This window comes from Bidens hawaiensis, unplaced genomic scaffold (genome assembly GCF_021521415.1).
Source record: "Bidens hawaiensis isolate Kalapana, Puna unplaced genomic scaffold, B.hawaiensis_p1.1 tig00000820_1, whole genome shotgun sequence".
NCBI classification, from domain to species: Eukaryota; Viridiplantae; Streptophyta; class Magnoliopsida; order Asterales; family Asteraceae; genus Bidens; species Bidens hawaiensis.
The window spans coordinates 383560-402399 of record NW_027491048.1 but is presented as its reverse complement, the minus strand read 5'-3'; the positions used below and the strand labels follow the sequence as shown (position 1 = coordinate 402399).

The following is an 18840-nucleotide window of genomic DNA, read 5'->3' as shown; positions in this document are numbered from 1 at the left end:
ATATTGTAGTGCTTGATTTGTTACGGTTCTTTTATAGCAACTTTGTTGAAAGAACTTGAAGAACATCAAATAAATCACAAAACATAATGGAACTAACCAAAGGGCATGCGTTTAGCGGCATCAAGGTGTGTAGAAATGCCGACCCTTCACATGAGGTTAAGGGTTCAAATCTTATGATAGTTAAATGTGAAGATTTAGGAGTACGATTAAAAAGTATGTGTTACCCGTTTAAAAAAATTATCATGTATGCTAAGTACTTTAAAGTAAATAATACATGCTACAAAATAATTGTTTTTTCAATTAACAAATGTTAAAAACAATAAATAATCACAGTTAATAATGTGACAATTGATAATCCATCTTTTAAACATGAAAAGAATAACTGAAAAATAAACAATATCGTAATTTGACACATCGGTTGGGTTAAACGGGCGGCTTTCAATAAGAGACTATATATGATAGGAAACCAATAAAAGCAAGATTCAAACTTAAGACCTCTGCTGAAATAAACTCATGTGTTTACCGCCACAACACCGCTTGAAGGTTTCAAACAAGTGATTATCTAACGAAGTAGTGTTCTTCTATGCCTCTATGGTTATAGTTTCTATGTTCTAAACAACCTTATGATACATCTTATAAATTTTTCATAAAACTTATAAAACAGAAAAAATCATAACTAGGAGGACAAAATAATGATCATAAGAAATGACATAAAGTTAGGGGGTTGATGAAAGACTGAAAGGTTATTGTTATCGTTATCGTTATCGTTATTGTGATTGTGATTATGATTGTGATTGTGACGAGTATTCCTTCAGGATCGCAATCTCGCTGTAAATGGTCAAAATCACATCAGAAAACATGCACTTTAAATTAAGGGTAGGCACGGTTCGTTTTCTGTCATGTTTGGGCAAAAATCGAACTAAAAACTGAAACTTCCGTTTTTAAATTTTTGATAATCGTTCAGTTTCAGTTTTTTGGTATCTGGTTGATTTGACTCGTTTTTTCGGTTTTACCACTTGAGTTTGAAAATTTTAAGCTGAAAAATAAATTTACCATGAATAATGAATTTGAACATAACTCATTTTGTTAATTAATAACTAATTATGGTTGCACAAGTAACTAAGCTGATAACTCGGTTGACTCGGGAGTTGTGAGTAATCCTTGTTAGTCGAGGATGACTTGCCGATTACTCGCCAGCTAGGTGAGGAGTACGTGCTCAGGGACTACTCATTTACTCGTTGAGTAATCGGCACCAAGACACGATAGAGATAATTACCCTTATTGTCATAAATATTTCGGTGATGAGCTAGCTAATCTTCTAACATCATCTCTATCCTAATGGTACACCATTGATCATCATCATCATCATAATCATGTCTTCTTTCTCCGTATGTCCAAATCTAAAAGGCATACGTAATTCTTCATCATTAATTGTTATAATCTTATCTTAGAATTGATAAACACACCCTTAAGTATAATATATATCATAGTTATTCAAATTGTTTATTAGTAAATCTGATATAAAATAATAGACTAGAAGTTTATATTATTGGATTCATTTTTTAACAGCAAAATTTCATTTTTATCTTGTACTTATAACTTGTAAGAATTTGAATTCGTAATCTTATATTTATTTATATGAGAACATACCACTAAACCAATATGTCATGAGTTTATTAGATTATTTTAATTAATTCATTTAACCCATAATAATATTAAAGTTCCACCGACCACAAATCAACTTATTCAGCATAGGATACATGTGCTACTAAAAAATTTCACTTGCTGCTCGAGGGGTGGATTTACATTGAAAGGAGGTGGTGCACGAACCCTCGAATTTCGAAATTATAGTGTAATGCTATATATAAAATATAGATTGCACCCTCTTATATAGTTGGGGACTGAAGTGCATCCCCAATCAAACTAGAAAAGTGATGAAGTGGATAAGGTGTTGTTAGTTAACTTATATGTCCAGAGTTCGATTCTTGTTAGCTAACTCGTTTTTAAATTATATTTTTTCTAGCATTGTCTAAGCAGTTTGTATATAACCCTTTTTAAACATTTAATGTACATTTATTTTATTATTTTTAGTATTTTTTATATCACTTTTAGTGGTCTCAGTAATTAACTGCTTGTTTCTTCTGGTTTTTTTCCTTTGCACTCCATATTTTTTGAAAGACCGTTTTCTATGAGAATATGCTTATTTGTGCAACCATGAACTTGGATTAGGAATGATAGTACAAATAGTTTTGAAAGTTTGGAAAATACATACAATCACAAGTCACAAAGTGTATTAAAAAATAAACCTTTGATCCAAATCATTAAAGGCTAGCAAATAGCAATACCATAAAATTCAGATTGAAATTCTTTACTCGAGAGCACATTGTTAGACTTTGTGTAGTGGTTTTAACTAATTGTTTAGTTAGAATGTTACCTAGACACCATGTAGGCAAAAATGAATTCACTAAAGCCCGTTTAAAATCAAGTGTAATGGTTTTAACTAATTGTATTTATTACTTAATCAAATTTTCATTTACTTATTATTCTATTATCCAATAAACATTATTTAAATAATAAAACCAATAAGATACTATAGATACTAGAAATAAAAATAAAAGATACAAACATGTAGGAATCAAAAGTCGATACTTGAAACAAGAAAATAATAACCAACTATATTTGAAATAATAAAAAAAAAACAAAAACAAAGGATACTTTAAATAAAAAATAAAATAATAGAACCGCCCTTTTATTTAAAAAAAACGACTACTCATTAGCACGATATTTGTCACGGGTTTCTTTTTTTCCTTTGCACAAATAGTACGATCTCTGGGTGGTAGATGAGATAAGTCTTTTTCGAGGAAAGCAAAATTGATATCGATTTGGTGTTCCTTTCTAAACTCGATTATCATACATAGCTCTTTTAATAAAATAATCTTTCATCAACCGGCTATGAGCCACCACAAGATCCCGTTCGAGTGGTGGTCATCGTCTAAGCGGTTCCGGTCGTGATGTATGGTCGTGCTCGACTGAAAATTTTAATCCCACTCAAACAAATTCGATTATCACCGCCTCGTCCACTTCCCCAAAAAAATTGTCAGGTAGATGATCCATTTTTTTATAAAATATAAAATAATTAAAAACAAATTATGAGTATATATAGTTGAAAATATATATAGCATCAATGACGCCTGCTAAGGACGTAACGAAAAAAATGCTCAATTGTCAATTTCACAATTTCGTAATGGTCTTAACTAGAATTAAGAGTCCATGTCATTCATTTAACGCCCAAATACAAATCCCCTACGTGTAGTCTTAGCAAGTAGCACCTATCCTACATTAGCAAATCTGTAAATATTGATAGATTGGTCTTTACATGAAATACTTAAAGATCATATTTTACAAAGGCCCACAAAGTTTAAACCGTGAAACTAAATTGGAACAAAATCTTTAATGATGATGTCTTTTTATAATTGTATCGCATTTTTATTACGTGATGAACCTTACACCAAGCAAACCGTCGAACCGATCCAAATTTTTATATATCAGACTTTAAGAAATTAAAGTATCTAAAAACAATACATTCCCTAGAAAAAAAATCTTAGATTCACCACGGTATAACTCACCTGACGCATTTATTACACATTTATATCTTTGCTTAGCAAGGGTGTTGCTATTGGTAGTTGGCACACCATTTTGCTAATTTTGACAATTGACGGCCATCTTGTCATACGGTTAATAAGTCTATCTAAAAATAGGCAATGTTGTCCCTTTACAGTGCCACGTCATTGCTATGTGAGCATTGGGGGCTACAAAACCCCTTCTTTAAAACACAATAAAATACAAAAAAGTAAATAATATTAAAACTCTACCCAAAACCCCTGTGGTAATCAATACTCAATCATTTTTTTTTCTTTTTTGCATTTTTATTTTTTATTATAACTAAACCAATAATATTTCCTTAATAAAATAAAAATTAAAATAAAATAAAAACTACTAGTCTCCCTCGTTTTCGTCCTCATCTTCATCTTTGTTATCGTCGTCGCCTTCATCTTCCTCATCAAACTCGTCTTCGTCTTCATCGTTGCCCTCGTCTTCGTCTTCATTTTCACATGAAACGTGCCGAAACATCCAAGCATGTTGGACCAAATCCACCATAAGAGCTTTACGTATTTCTTTTGAACACACGAAATACACGTTTTCTAGTCTCTCCTCCATTGCTGTTGGAGTTTGTAGTGGATCACCGTTTGGTATATAAGTTAGACATATTGCTCTCACATCATCTTTGTATCATGTTATGCAATATGATACACGTATAAATAACACTTTTCATTCTTTCTACCGACCATAGACAACAAAGATTTTTACAAAATGTCAATGCTGTTGCAGAACCCCATAACACTTCTCTATGTCCTTTCGCAAATACTCTCTTTTTTCATTGATTCGGTCTCTAAACTTTTTCATGATAATTGAATACTCCGTATATATCTCATCACCCAAATAGTAACCGTGTGGGTAGTAGCTATTGTCCAGAGATGTTGCCTTCCATCACATGCGACTGTTCCAAGACGTCTATGTCGTTGTTGGAACCAAGGACACCAAAGAATGCTAGCCAAATCCAAAGAACGCTTAAAACAATCGTTTGAAGAATAATCGTTGGTCCGTTTTGATCACCCTCGGTGTATTGACTTCGTCAATATATAATCTTAGGTGTATTTGACCATACTTTTATAAAATGAATGCATGAATGAAAGAGAAATCAAATATGTCTTATATTTCTAAACTATTTAATTATTGTTTGTAATTATTTGTACAAACTCTCTCTTGCATTGCATATGCCCAAGCTAACCTAAAATGTCTATATATATCACCATCTAATATCATTCATCTCCTCACATATAACTTTCTCTCTATATATCCTATACATATTATACATATATTATTATTCTCTTGTTACAATGGAAAGACCACCACATATAGCCATTGTACCAAGCCCAGGAATGGGACACTTGATCCCATTAGTCGAATTTGCCAAAAGATTAAAAAACAACCACAACATCTCTTCAACTTTCATCATCCCGAATGACGGCCCGTTGTCGATATCCCAACGGGCCTTCCTTGACTCCCTCCCGAACGGGTTAGCCCATGTCGTGCTTCCTCCAGTAAATTTTGATGATTTACCGGACGAACGAATGGAAACCCGAATAAGCCTCATGGTCACATGTTCACTCGACTCGCTTCGTGAAGCTCTTAAATCATTAGTAGCCGAAACAAACACCGTGGCCTTGTTTGTTGATCACCTTGGCACGGATGCATTTGATGTTGCTATCGAATTTGGTGTTTCGCCTTAAGCGTTCTTTCCATCAACCACCATGGGTTTGTCATTGTCTCTTAATTTACCGGGACTCGGACTCGAGCAGATGGTTTCGGGTGAGTTAACAGAGTTTGAGTTAACGGAAATTCTTGGACCGGTTCAGATCTCGGGCTCCATATCTGTTCGGGGCCAAGACCTACCTGACCCGGTTCAGGATAGAAAGAATGATGATTATAAATGGATGCTTAACAATGCAAAGAGGTATAAGATGGCTGAGGGTATAGTGGTAAATAGCTTCAAGGAGTTGGAGGGTGAAGCTTTGAAAGCTCTGCTAGAAGACGAACCAGGTAAGCCGAAGATTTACCCGGTTGGACCGTTGATACAGACCGGTTCGGGTTCAGGTTCGGGTAGTGATGTTGATGGGTTAGAGTGTTTGAAGTGGTTAGATGGGCAGCCATGTGGTTCTGTTTTGTATATTTCTTTTGGGAGTGGTGGAACCCTATCTTCTGATCAGCTCAATGAGTTAGCCATGGGTTTGGAATTGAGTGAGCAAAGGTTCTTATGGGTGGTTAGAAGCCCGAGTGATAAACCGAACGCGACTTACTTTAACTCACACGGTCACGAGGACCCTTTGGAGTATTTACCCAAAGGGTTTCTGGAAAGAACTAAAGGTACTGGGTTTGTGGTCCCTTCTTGGGCCCCACAAGCCCAGATCCTTAGTCATAGTTCAACAGGTGGGTTTTTTAACCCACTGTGGTTGGAACTCGATTCTTGAAACTGTTGTCCAAGGTGTGCCTATAGTCGCGTGGCCGCTTTATGCTGAGCAGAAGATGCATGTGGTATCCTTAACTGAGGATATAAAAGTAGCTTTAAGGCCCAAAGCCGACGAAAATGGCATTGTGGGCCGTGTGGAGATTGCGAGGGCCGTGAAGGGTTTATTGAAAGGGGAAGAAGGAAAACCGATTAGAAGTCGAATTCAGAAACTTAAAGAGACAGCTGCTAACGTTCTTAGTAAAGATGGGTCTTCTACAAAAAGCTTAGATCAATTGGCTTCTAAGTTGAAAACGAAGAATACTTGAAGCATTTAAATTATCAAGCATTTATATAAAACTTGTTATATAAATAAAACTTGTTAAATTATTCTGTCTCATATATGTGAATTATTTAAATAAAACTTGTTCAATTATTCTGTCTCATATATGTGAATTGTTGTGTTAGATTTTATTAAAATTTTAAAAATATTAAAAATATATTATACTAGTTTGATCATCCCGTGTTACGGAAGTTTATTTAAATTAAAAAGTTATATTTCATATGAGACAACTATATTTATACATACATGTACTTTGACTTTTCCCGATAAAATATTTCTTTTCAAATTCCAAATGAGACAATTTCCAATTGTCGAATGCTTTGCAAAGACAATGAATATGAGTCATTGACAGTTTATTTCCATGGTTGATTTGGTCCTTTGATGTCCTGTTTTTTCCAGTAAACAACTGCATGTTGCATTATCCTAAGTAACGAGCAAATGCGGCTTAAAGTTATTATTAGATAAACATGGGAAAACTTTCGACAAAACTTCAAATGTTGTATACGAGAAGATTTTTTTAAATTTGTAAATTATAAATTCAAAACTTCGTTGTACATATAGTATAGATAGAAGTATATATGTAAGTACATCTTTACACATAATTATGTACTTATTGTTTACGTTTAATTGTGTTTTTTTATTTTCATCATATTATCAACTGTAATTTAAACATTGATCCATCCCATGTAATAATACACGGGGTCTAAATCTAGTAGTTAATAATTTTACAATTGATAATCCATCTTTTAAACATGAAAAGTATAACGGAAAAATAAACAATATCGTAATTTGACACATCGGTTGGGTACAGATTTGATAATGTTACATGAATTATATGGTTATAAATAGATTAATTTAATAAAACTAATTTTTAAGTTTGAACGGTCATATGACTGTTGAGATATGGCCCACCACAAACATCCCCACGCCCCCCCCCCCCCCCCCAATCGGTGTTCAACGCCCTTTGTCTCCCCATCGTAGCCCCCTTTGAAGCCCACAGTGACGTCCAACAATCATATGAATATAATACCAAGATTATGTGTGATCAAAACTAAACACCACAAGTCATTTTACGTCATGTATCGTCCAGTCAGTGTATTTTGCAAAAAAATGTAGTTAAAGCTCTACCCATAATCCTCTAGCAATCATTACTCAATCATTTTTTTTTCTTTTTTGCATTTCTAATTTTTTTTAATTAAAACTAAACCAATAATATTTTCTTAAAAAAATAAAAATAAGTTTAAAAAAAAAACTACTAGTCTCCCTCGTTCTCGTCCTTGTCTTCATCTTCGTTATCACCATCGCCGCCGCCTTCGTCTTCCTCATCAAACTCGTCTTTATCTTCATCATTGCCCCTGTCTTCGTCTTCATTTCACCTGGAACGCGCCGAAACATCTAAGCATGTTGGACCAAATCCGCCGTAAAAGCTTTACGTATTTATTTTGAACGCACGAAATTCACGTTTTTCAGTCTCTCCTCCATAGTTGCTGGAGTTGGTAGTGATCATCGTCTGGTATATAAGTTAGACATATTGCTGGAGTTGTTATGCAATATGATACACGTATAAATAACACTTTTCATTCATTCCACCGACCATAAACGACAGAGATTTTTAACAAAATGCCAATGCTGTTGAAGAACCCCAAGACACTTCTCGGTGTCCTTTCGCGAATACTCTCGATTTTCATCGATACGGTCTCTAAACGTTTTCACGATAATCGAATACTCTGGATGTATCTCATCACCCAAATAGTAACCATGTGGGTAGTATTTATCGTTAACCAAAAACAAAGTGACAAAAACAAAAGTGACTGATATGGTACTGGAGATGTAAACCTCCATCACTGGCGGCTGTTTAAAGACGTCTATGTCATTATTGGAACCAGGGATACCATAGAACGCCGACCAGATCCAAAGGTTGTATGAAGAAATCTTTTAAAGACCGATCGTTGGTCCGTTTTGGTCACCTTGTGTGTATTGACCTCGCCATATGGTTGGACAATTAGCTCAATCCTAGTGCATAGAACATATACTCCTACCAGGTAAACCATACACCATTGCATACGCCTCGGAAATCCGTTTGTTACGATTGGGCATTTGTAGATAATGTGAGGCATCTAGCTTAAAAAAAAAACAAATAATATTTTTTTAATAAAACAGTTTTAACTATTTTTTTTAATATAATGTTGTTCGAGTGGCTTGGGTTATAGCATACAAAATTATGTGTATCATACTAGTAGTATGGTTTATTGATTATTTTTTTTCAAACTAGTAGCTTTTAGGTGTTTGAAAAGAATATTAATGGATTTTAGGTGTTTTTCTATCTCAGATAGATGAACTTATCTAATGACACGTCAAGTCAGCGATGATGTGTAATGGATCCAAGATTCATCCCTTGTGCCACATGGCAGCTTAATATAAATCCTTCATTTGAGATTGAGGGAATGAATTTCATATTTTCAATTTTAGCGAACTTACATATAATAAAAAAAAGATATGAAATGAAATAGGGGGAACTTGAAAATGAGTGAAATCCTTCATATAAGATGGAGGGATTGTACTTCAAAATTTCAGTTTTTGCACCCTCACGAGTGTGGTCTTGGTCACATGGCGTACGCACTTTTAAGACATATATTTCTAAGTTTTTAATTTATGGTATACGACCTTACATCATAAATTTTTAATGAAGATTTGCACTTGTGGTCAATATGTTGATGTTCGTACATCCTGGACCGATTGCAACCCTGATCGTAGATTATATTTATGTCCACATTTTGTGAGAACCTTAACTTTCTTTGTTAATTCATTTGTCGTTTTTTTATAAATTTAATATACTTTATAGGGTCCCACATGTCAAAAATTTCTAGGTTGGATAGACCGGCCCATTTGCGATCGTCCAGTAGCCATTATTCCTGGACTTTTGCATTCTAAAAACATGCTAGAATATGAAGTTACCGTACTTCAAGCAAAGCATCATTTGAATAACATCATCACCTTTATCTTGTTACTATGTTTTGTTGTTAAGTCTGTAGTGTAGGAGGGTATTAGTTTGTTTAATGTTTGTTTTAGTTTCAATAAACTCGTATTTTTACATCTCTAGATCTTATTGATTACAATTGAACAACAATGATTTAAACTTGATTTTTGTGCTTTGATGACAATTATAACAACATTAAAAGATGAATATTCTCTCACCCTATGTGACCAAGACCACACCCGTGAGTGTGCCAAAACTGAAAATTCGGAGTTCAATCCCTCCATATCATATGGAGGGTTTCACTCATTTCAAGTTGTCCCCCTATGACATTTTATAACTTTTTTTTATTATACGTAAGTTTGCTAAAACTGAAATATGGAGTTCAATCCCTCCATCTCAGATGGAGGATTTCATGGTAAGTTGCCATGTAGAGCAAGGGAGGAACCTAGATCCAGCCATTTCAGATAGAGGATCCAGTCATCTTTAAATTACACGTCATCACTGACTTGGCGTGCCATTAGAGCATTCCCATCCAACCATTTATCCCTAAATCCAAAATTACACTAACACACACTGCATTTTCTCTCTCTTTTTCAATTAAATAATACTTTTTATACCTTTATCATTACTATTTCTCTTTCCTTCACTCACAACCACTTTCAAAATATATTAAAAAATTATAGGGGACGAAAGTAGCTTTTCAAATATACAGAAAAATCACTACGTTTTCTAAAATATAAAAACTCTTCACTCAAAACATCCTAAATCACTCTCTAAATTATAAAAACACTCATTTACATAATATGGAGTGTTGGATGAGAATGCTCTTAGATCACTTTTCTTTATCAAGAACACCTAAAATCCATTAACACTCTTGTCAGGCACCTAAACCCACTTTCTTTTAGTATGTTTTTTTAGATGTATCATATAAGTCGTCTCCTAATATTACTAAAATTTCAAAGCTATAATGATGGTTTGTAGATGTGGAAGATCAGCCAGAATTAAAACCTTCTAAACTACAAATAATATACATGATACATTTTGAGGATTATAATTTTATTTAGGCCCTGTTTGTTTTTGCCTCTTTTCTTTGAATAGAGGAAAACGCCTGATTCGGTCAGACGTAATCAGACGTGGGGTTGTTTGTTTTTTTTCTGGCATTAAGAGGTTCAGCGTCTTAATAGCATCTGAACCAGTAAGAGCTTTTAGTGGGTCTGAAAACCTCTTAACCCAAAAAAAACATACGTTTGTCTCCGGCCTCCATTAACTTCTAACCCGGAGACTAGGCTCCATCTCCGACGACTAGAGGTTCATCTCTAGCCTCCACCTCTTAATGATTCAGATTTCAGACATTTGAACCACCTCTTAATATTCAGATGTGGTATTCAGATTCAGACTTAAATCTCTAAAAAAACAAACGGGGCCTTAGTTTCTATTTTATACATTATAACTTCGTCAATATATAATCTTTGGTTTTCTTATTATATTTGATCATACGTTTATAAAATGAATGAAAGAGAAATCAAATATGTCTTATATTTCTAAACTATTTAATTATTGTTTGTAATTATTTGTTCAAACTCCCACTTGCATTGCATATACCCCAGCTTACCTAAAATGTCCATATAACTACATTCTACACATGCATCTTTCTATACACATATTAATATTGTCTAGCTACAATGGAAAGACCATCACATATAGCCATTGTACCAAGTCCAGGAATGGGACACTTGATCCCATTAGTCGAATTTGCCAAAAGATTAAAAAACAACCACAACATCTCTTCAACTTTCATCATCCCGAACGACGGCCCGTTGTCGATATCCCAACGGGCCTTTCTCGACTCCCTCCCGAACGGGTTAGCCCATGTCGTGCTTCCTCCGGTAAATTTTGATGAATTACTGGACGCACGAATGGAAACCCGAATAAGCCTCATGGTCACACGGTCACTCGACTCGTTACGTGAGGCTTTTAAGTCATTAGTAGCCGAAACTAAGATGGTGGCGTTGTTTGTGGATCACTTCGGCACGGATGCATTTGATGTTGCTATCGAATTTGGTGTTTCGCCTTATACGTTCTTTCCATCAACCGCCACGGGTTTGTCTTTGTTTCTTCATTTACCGAAGCTTGATCAAATGGTTTCGTGTGAGTTTCGGGACTTGCTTGAACCGGTTCAGATCCCGGGCTGCATATCGGTTCGGGGCCAAGACCTACCTGACCCGTTTCATGATAGAAAAGATGATGCTTATAAATGGATGCTTAATAATGCAAAGAGGTATAAGATGGCTGAGGGTATAGTGGTAAATAGCTTCAAGGAGTTGGAGGGTGAAGCTTTGAAAGCTCTGCTAGAAGACGAACCAGGTAAGCCGAGGGTTTATCCGGTTGGAGCAATGATACAGACCGGTTCAGGTTCGGGTTCAAGTAGTGATGCAGATGGGTCAGAGTGTTTGAAGTGACTAGATGGGCAGCCATGTGAATCTGTTTTGTACATATCTTTTGGGAGTGGTGGAACCTTATCTTCTTATCAGCTCAATGAGTTAGCCATGGGTTTGGAAATGAGTGAGCAAAGGTTTATATGGGTGGTTAGAAGCCCGAGTGATAAAACGAACGCAACGTACTTTAACTCACACGGTCACGAGGATCCTTTGGGGTTTTTACCCTATGGGTTTTTGGAAAGAACCAAAGGTATTGGGTTCGTGGTCCCTTCTTGGGCCCCACAAGCACAGGTCTTGAGTCATAGTTCAACTGGTGGGTTTTACGGTAGTCTATGGTGTGCCAGTGATTGCGTGGCCACTTTATGCGGAGCAAAAGATGAATGCGGTATCCTTAACTGAGGATATTAAAGTAGCTTTAAGGCCCCAAACCGACGAAAATGGCATTGTGGGTCGTGTGGAGATTGCGAGGGTCGTGAAGGGTTTATTGAAAGGGGAAGAAGGAATACCGATTAGAAGTCGAATTCGGGAACTTAAAGTGGCAGCTGCTAACGTTCTTAGTAAAGATGGGTCTTCTACAGAAAGCTTAGATCAATTGGCTTCTAAGTTGAAAACGAAGAATACGTGAAGCATTTAAAGAAAAAATAAAACTTGTTCAAGTATTTTGTGTCATATATTTGAATTATTTAAATAAAACTTGTTCAATTATTCTGTCTCATATATGTGAATTGTGGTGTTAGCATTTATTAAAATTTTAAAAATATTATAAATATATTAATATTATGGTTATCAACAACTAATATAAATTTAGCTGTTTCCCCCAAGTTTTCCGATACATCTCATTGTAATACATCTTAATCACTCAATCATAGCCAGTGGAGTCCCACCAATAGCAAAATTATAAGTAGGGTCTGGAAAGGGTAGGATGTAAGCACATTGTACCTCTATCCAATGGGATAGAGAGGTGGCTTTCAGAGAGACCCTCAGCTCTTGATTACATATGTATGCGGCAATATAAAAGGAAATCAAAGTTCAACTATAGTATCATTGATAGTAGCACGTAGTAAAAATGATAATACTATATATATATATATATATATATATATATATATATATATATATAAAATACCATAATGGTGTGTGACCAAAAATAAGGTAAATAGAAACCCCTAAGGTATTCAATTCTCTCTAAAAATCCTTAACTTTAATTCTACTTCTCCAATAATTTCTATCCCTAACCATGTACTCTGAGAGATTTAGGTCTATCAAATCATGCGTAATCCTCTCATCCCACGTCAATTTAGGTCGTCCTCTACCCCCCCCCCCTTCCCCCTATAGTAATGTTTTCTACGGATCTAACCGGGTTCGTCGTCTGTCTTCTCTTCACATGTTCAAACCATCTCAATCTCCACTCTCTAATCTTGTCTGATATGTTAGCTAACCCTAATCTCTCTCGAAACACAACGTTTCTTATTCGGTCTAACCTTGTGTGCACACATCCAGCGTAGCATTCTCATCTCTGCTACCTCCATCTTCCGCACTTGTGCCTTCTTGATGGCCCAACAATCTGTTCCGTATAGCATTGCAGGTCTAACTGCTACCCTATAAAATTTTCCCTTTAGTTTAGTTGGGAAACTCTTGTCGCATAATATACTTGTGGCTGCTTTCCATCTACACCATCCTACTTGAACTCGACGGGTCACATCACTGTCTAATTCCCCATCGCTCTGAACAAATGATCCTAGATACGTTACCTGCGGAACCGCTTGCCCTTCAATGGTGATCTGGGCGTCCTCATTGTCATTTACTCCACCGAAATCATAGTGGAGGTACATCTCATTGTAATACATCTCATTCTAAAAACCCAATAGGCATTAAATAACCGATATCCAACGGGTATGAGACACGATTTGATAATCCGATATGAGACACCGATTACTAAAAACCCCTATCATACCCTACCATTGACATCACTAATCAGATTAACTGCCACAATTAGCAGTTTAGCACCATGCAATTGCAAACATTTTATTATTTGGACAGGCCCAGGAAAATGTGGAATTCTGTATCTTGAGCTAGGCAAGTTTAGTGGCCCGGTCTGCAACTCCTGAAATATTATGATTCTTTGAAAAAAAAACATTAGCTTGGCTCGTTTAAACCACAAGCAGACACGTGTCTCTATTAATTCTAAAGAATTGCAGATCTTGTAGTGCTCGAGTTTTGTTAGATCGGTTTTGATTTATCAGGGTTCTTTTATAGCGATTTTGTTTAAAGGTCTCGTAGAGGACATATGTGTAGATTTTGGAGCATGATTAGAGGGTATGTGTACTAATCGTTAAAAAACAAAGTAACATTTATTTATATTACTTAAAAAATGATATATGGTAAGTAATAGTAGATGCTATATGCTAAAATAGCTTTTTTAATCAACAAATATTCAAAAAAATAATAATAATCAGCAGTTAGTTTGACACATATGTTAGTACAACACGGAATTGATAATGTTCCAAGAGTCCTTAACCTCAAGCAAACCAAACTACTGACAAATTACGACCCAATACTCATGTCAAACACATGAGTCATCAGAACACGATTTATAATCAATGGAAACGACCAAAAGTTGAACTACTCGGGAGTGTTAAGCCAAAAACGAAACACTATTATCCTTTGTAACATAAGTCAAGTAACATGTACCTCAGCGAACGTTGCACCTTGTTGCAGAATTTGGTCCAAGTACGACTTTACAATATTATTGCTTTTTTGTAACCAAACAACATTGCTTCTTTTTTATTTTTAAGCAGGCTCATAAAGACCCAACATGTGACCGTCAATGCACCGCATTGCAGCTACCTGTCCAACAAAGCAAGAAAATTGGAGGCTTTCGGTTAATCTTTTAATCGCGTATTATGCAGAACTGCTAATTTCGACCAGTATACGTATAAGGTATAAAAGGGTCAATTCAGGATTTCGGGTAATGTTTAACCTCTATTCTCTAATTCGTCAAATGGATAAAATCCCGGATTAAAAAAAAAGTAGTCAAATGGGTTGAAAGTCACCCGCAGCATAATCTTAACGCATACTACCAACTAAATACCTTTACTAAACAGAACAAGAATATTTATGTAATAATAAAAATGAACTAATCATTATTCTTCATAAAAAATTTCTAAAATCTGGACCAAAATGTGGGTCAACCCGGCCCGTTTGGTACAAAAGGTTTGACAACTCTGGTATGAAACAACCCCTTGAAGCCATGAGGTTTGACAACTCTTGTATTGGTGAAAGGTGGTTATTATTATTAATATTATTTACCTTTCCATGGACCTCGTATTTGATAGGGCCATCCATCTCTGCACCTAAAGCCATGAGTTTAGTCACTGTACTGTTAATGTCCGTCACAGTGAATGATAACAGTGACGAATACCCCTTCGGGATCGCAATCTCGCTGTAAAGAGTCAAAATTACATCAGAAAATGTGCACTTTATTTTTTGGGTGTACATGGTTCAGCTTGGGGTAGAGGTAAGGCTGTCTACATCTTACCCTCCTCAGACCCTACCATAGCTTTGCTATCCGGAAGCAGCCTCTCTATCCCTATGGGGTAGAGGTAAGGCTGTCTACATCTTACCCTCCTCAGACCCTACCATAGCTTTGCTATTGGTGGAATATACTGAGTACGATGATGATGATGGTGGTGGTTCAGCTTGGGTCAGTTTTGTGCTAAAATGAACCAAAAACCGAAACTTCCGTTTTTCCGTTTTTGAACTTTAGAAAATCGTTCGGTATCCGGTTTGGGTTCAGTTCGGTTTCGGTTTGCCATTTGAGCTTGAAAATTTGAAGCCAAAAAATAAATTTGGCCCAAAATAATGAATTTCAGCCTAAATCATTTTGTTAATTAATAATTAACTAATTACTATACATTTCAGCTAATATACGTATGTTACATATTTATAATATTCTTATAAATAAAAAATCAAAATACGATAAGCGGTACATATTTTTGTGAGAAAGATCGCAACATGGGATCATATTGGCTAGTAACATTCTAAGCAACACTTATATTTCGACATTATTATGCACATAATCCAACGATGATTGCAGATATAATTGTCCACTTTAAACTTTACACAAATCTTTCAGTGACCTTACAATACTTTTAAGGTTCAGTTAAGCACAAATTTTATGTGACTTAAAATAGAAAATAAAACATGAAAATCTATAAATTTGGTTCGGTTTTCGGCTTTTACTACATCCAATTAGGAAAACATAAAACCAAACCGTCGATTTTCGTTTTGGTTCTGTTGCATTTTTCAGTTTCCAATAGAGAAATTACTTAAAAGTTAAAATAAAAAATGAAAATATATAAATTCAGTTCGGTTCAGTTTTCGGTTTTTATTACACTTCGGATATGTTTTTCGGTTTCATACACACCCCTATTTTAAATAACATTAACTAAATTTTTTTTTTATAAAAAAAAGGTTAATCAAGCATAACCCCAATATAAAACCCTAATAATAATCTATTCCATAATATTATACTGAAATGAAACAGGATCTGAATTAACTAGTAACCTGGAAGAATGCATGAGGGCCAGCTTAAGTGGGCCGGATTCGAGTTCGGCCCACCGGAGAGTGCACACATTAATGCTGAAATCGAGTCCTTCTTTGTAGAATTTAGCTGCTTTTGGTACGTCTTTGTGCAATTGCAGTATCCATCTGAATGAAACCGCCATGTTTACCGCCGGTGGTGATCGATTATTAATATTAATATGTCCCGGTTTTACTTTCCGGCGGCTTCTCCGATCACCTGTAATGATGGCTTTCTAATATTGGGCCTTTATTTAAACTCTTTAATCGTTAAATGGGCCTTTTTTTCTTTTTAAGTCCAAAAATAGATAAGGAGTAGACCGTAGAGCAGAGGTGAAATAAAAATCCGGACCTGAAAAAAAATACCCCGGACCGGTTTTTTTATACCCGGGTATTCTGTACCTGAAACCGGAACCGACCCTACCCCTAAAGTATAGATATGGTATGCATTTTGAGCTCAATACATGTACCCGAAACCGTACCCGATTTATACTCGGAACCGGTCATACCATATACCCATTCCCGATTATATCTGATACTTGATACCAATTTTCTAATACCTGATTTGTGCACCTCTAGAATAGAGGACTAGATGTGTATAAATCGGGTAATTTCAGTAACCAGAACTAGAGGTGCACACAGAAGTGAACTTGGTAAACCGGTTACTAACTGATCCAGTCCTAACCGATTACTAACTGATCCTAACCACAGGTCAGTAACCGGTTTATATTATTGATTTTGAAACCAGTTATAAACCGGTTAAACGATTTATTTATTATTATTTTATTAAAAAACGATTTTTTCCAGGTTATTAACCGGTCGAAACCGTTTCTCTAACCGGTCAAAACCGGTTACTACCCAACCCGAAAAACCGGTCTAACCGGTTAATTCCCGCAAAAAAAACAACAAAAAAACAAAACAAAACAAAAAACAAAAAAAAACTGGTTAGTAAAATAACCGGTTAAACGCTTTGTGCACCTCTAACCAGAACCGGGTATGAACCAATTCTTGGTACGGTAAACAAAAGTCAAAACCAGATCAGGTAGAAACCGGTTTGGGTATAATCGGGTATTTGACCTGGTTTTCCGGGTTTTTTTGGGTTTCGGGTTGGGTCGGGTTTGGACCGGGTACTTCCAGTTCCGGCGAGTCCGGGTCGGTTCCGGTTACGGCTCCGAGGATAAATCCTATATTGTGTCGTACATGCGGGTCGGGTACGGGTACGAAGTGGTTCCGAGTTCGTTACACCGGGTAGGATCCAGAACTGGTATTTTGTGCACCTCTAAAGACCAAAACTGAACTGTATAGTTTACATTCATACTCATTGTTTCCTCAAAATGAAGCTGAAGTGTTTCATGTGATTTGCTTGGTTACGATGTGGTGTCTTCAGAAGAAGCGAAATGTGTTATTTCATAATGGGACTCCGATTCAGACATCGAGCTTGTTTGAAAAGATAAAGTCAATCGACTTCCTTTGGGTTAAGGATAGGTCCATGTTGACGTGAAAAGATTGGAGTAAGTTTCGGTAGTTATTTGTGTGTGTTTTTTTTGTTTGTTTTTGTTTCTTGGGTGGTGTTTGTATGGGCTGGCCAACTATGTTGCACGGGAACTGGTATAGGAACGGGAAACGACAAAACTCAAAAAATCAAGAAATGGGTACGGCACGGGTACGTCAATAAATACATAATATATATATATGGGGTTTGGTTCAAGAGAGAAATGATATTATTGCAAGAAATGATTATGAACCACTAGTTATGTTTTAAGTTTTAAATGCTTAAAGCTAAATAAAGAAACTATTAATTATTCTCTTTCTTTAATTAATATAACTAATAAATCATAATATTTATTTATTTAATTAATATAACTAAAATTATTATAATTAAAAAAATATTAAGAACTCATTTATTTTTATAACTTACTTTTTGTTTTCTTGAATTTTTATTCTACACAAGTATAATTTATTCATACATTAAAATTTATTTCCATCCAAAACTAATTTCTTCCAACTCAATATATTAATATCCATCAACACATACTTACATTATGATAAATAATACCAAAAAACATTTTACATGTGTTTGCATTAGATATCAACAAAAAGCATTCAACCTACACAAAAGTGTATAATCTACACTTGTTCTAAGAATAAGACAACATATAACCTACACACGAAAAACATTTAACCTACACACAAAATTCATCATCAATAAAATACACACGCACACGAAAACATATAACCTACACACGAAAATTTTATCTTACACAGATACAATTTATTCATACATTAATTTCTTTTCAAAACCAATTTCTTCAAATTCAGCATATCAATATCAATCAACACGTAGTTACATTGTGATTAATAATACAAAAAAGTATCTTACACATGGTTGCATTAAATGTCAATAAAAAATATAGAACATACACAAAAACATATAACC

The 18840-nt window shown here is 35.2% G+C and overlaps 1 protein-coding gene and 2 pseudogenes across 2 annotated transcripts; 2 read left to right on the top strand and 1 right to left on the bottom strand.

Annotated features, from left to right (window-relative positions):
* Nucleotides 1-4730: 4730 nt before the first annotated feature.
* LOC143541866 (hydroquinone glucosyltransferase pseudogene) lies at nucleotides 4731-6424 on the top strand (annotated as a pseudogene).
* A 4616-nt stretch (nucleotides 6425-11040) lies between these two features.
* On the top strand, nucleotides 11041-12447 carry LOC143541875 (hydroquinone glucosyltransferase pseudogene; annotated as a pseudogene).
* Nucleotides 12448-14296: 1849 nt separating this feature from the next.
* LOC143539442 (uncharacterized) lies at nucleotides 14297-16573 on the bottom strand. 2 transcript variants are annotated; one of them, XR_013136443.1, is made up of 4 exons: nucleotides 16389-16573; nucleotides 15132-15264; nucleotides 14514-14669; nucleotides 14322-14340 (listed from the first exon to the last, which is right to left on the bottom strand). XR_013136443.1 is itself a non-coding variant. In XM_077032761.1 (3 exons), exons 1-3 carry the CDS (start codon nucleotides 16547-16549, stop codon nucleotides 14613-14615), a joined length of 351 nt encoding a protein of 116 aa, XP_076888876.1. In that variant the 5' UTR covers nucleotides 16550-16573; the 3' UTR covers nucleotides 14297-14612. The 2 variants fall into 2 exon arrangements, 1 of the variants encoding a protein (XP_076888876.1); XM_077032761.1 differs by having other exon boundaries at nucleotides 14297-14669.
* Nucleotides 16574-18840: the final 2267 nt, after the last annotated feature.

Bases quoted from the DNA above. Each gene is read 5' to 3' on its own strand.
- LOC143539442 (XM_077032761.1), bottom strand. From the start codon at position 16,549: ATGGCGGTTTCATTCAGATGGATACTGCAATTGCACAAAGACGTACCA. The intron at 15,265-16,388 runs GTTACTAGTTAA...GACTCTTTACAG, and splicing joins GCCCTCATGCATTCTTCCAG to CGAGATTGCGATCCCGAAGG. The intron at 14,670-15,131 runs GTAAATAATATT...TTTGTTGGACAG, and splicing joins AATACGAGGTCCATGGAAAG to GTAGCTGCAATGCGGTGCAT.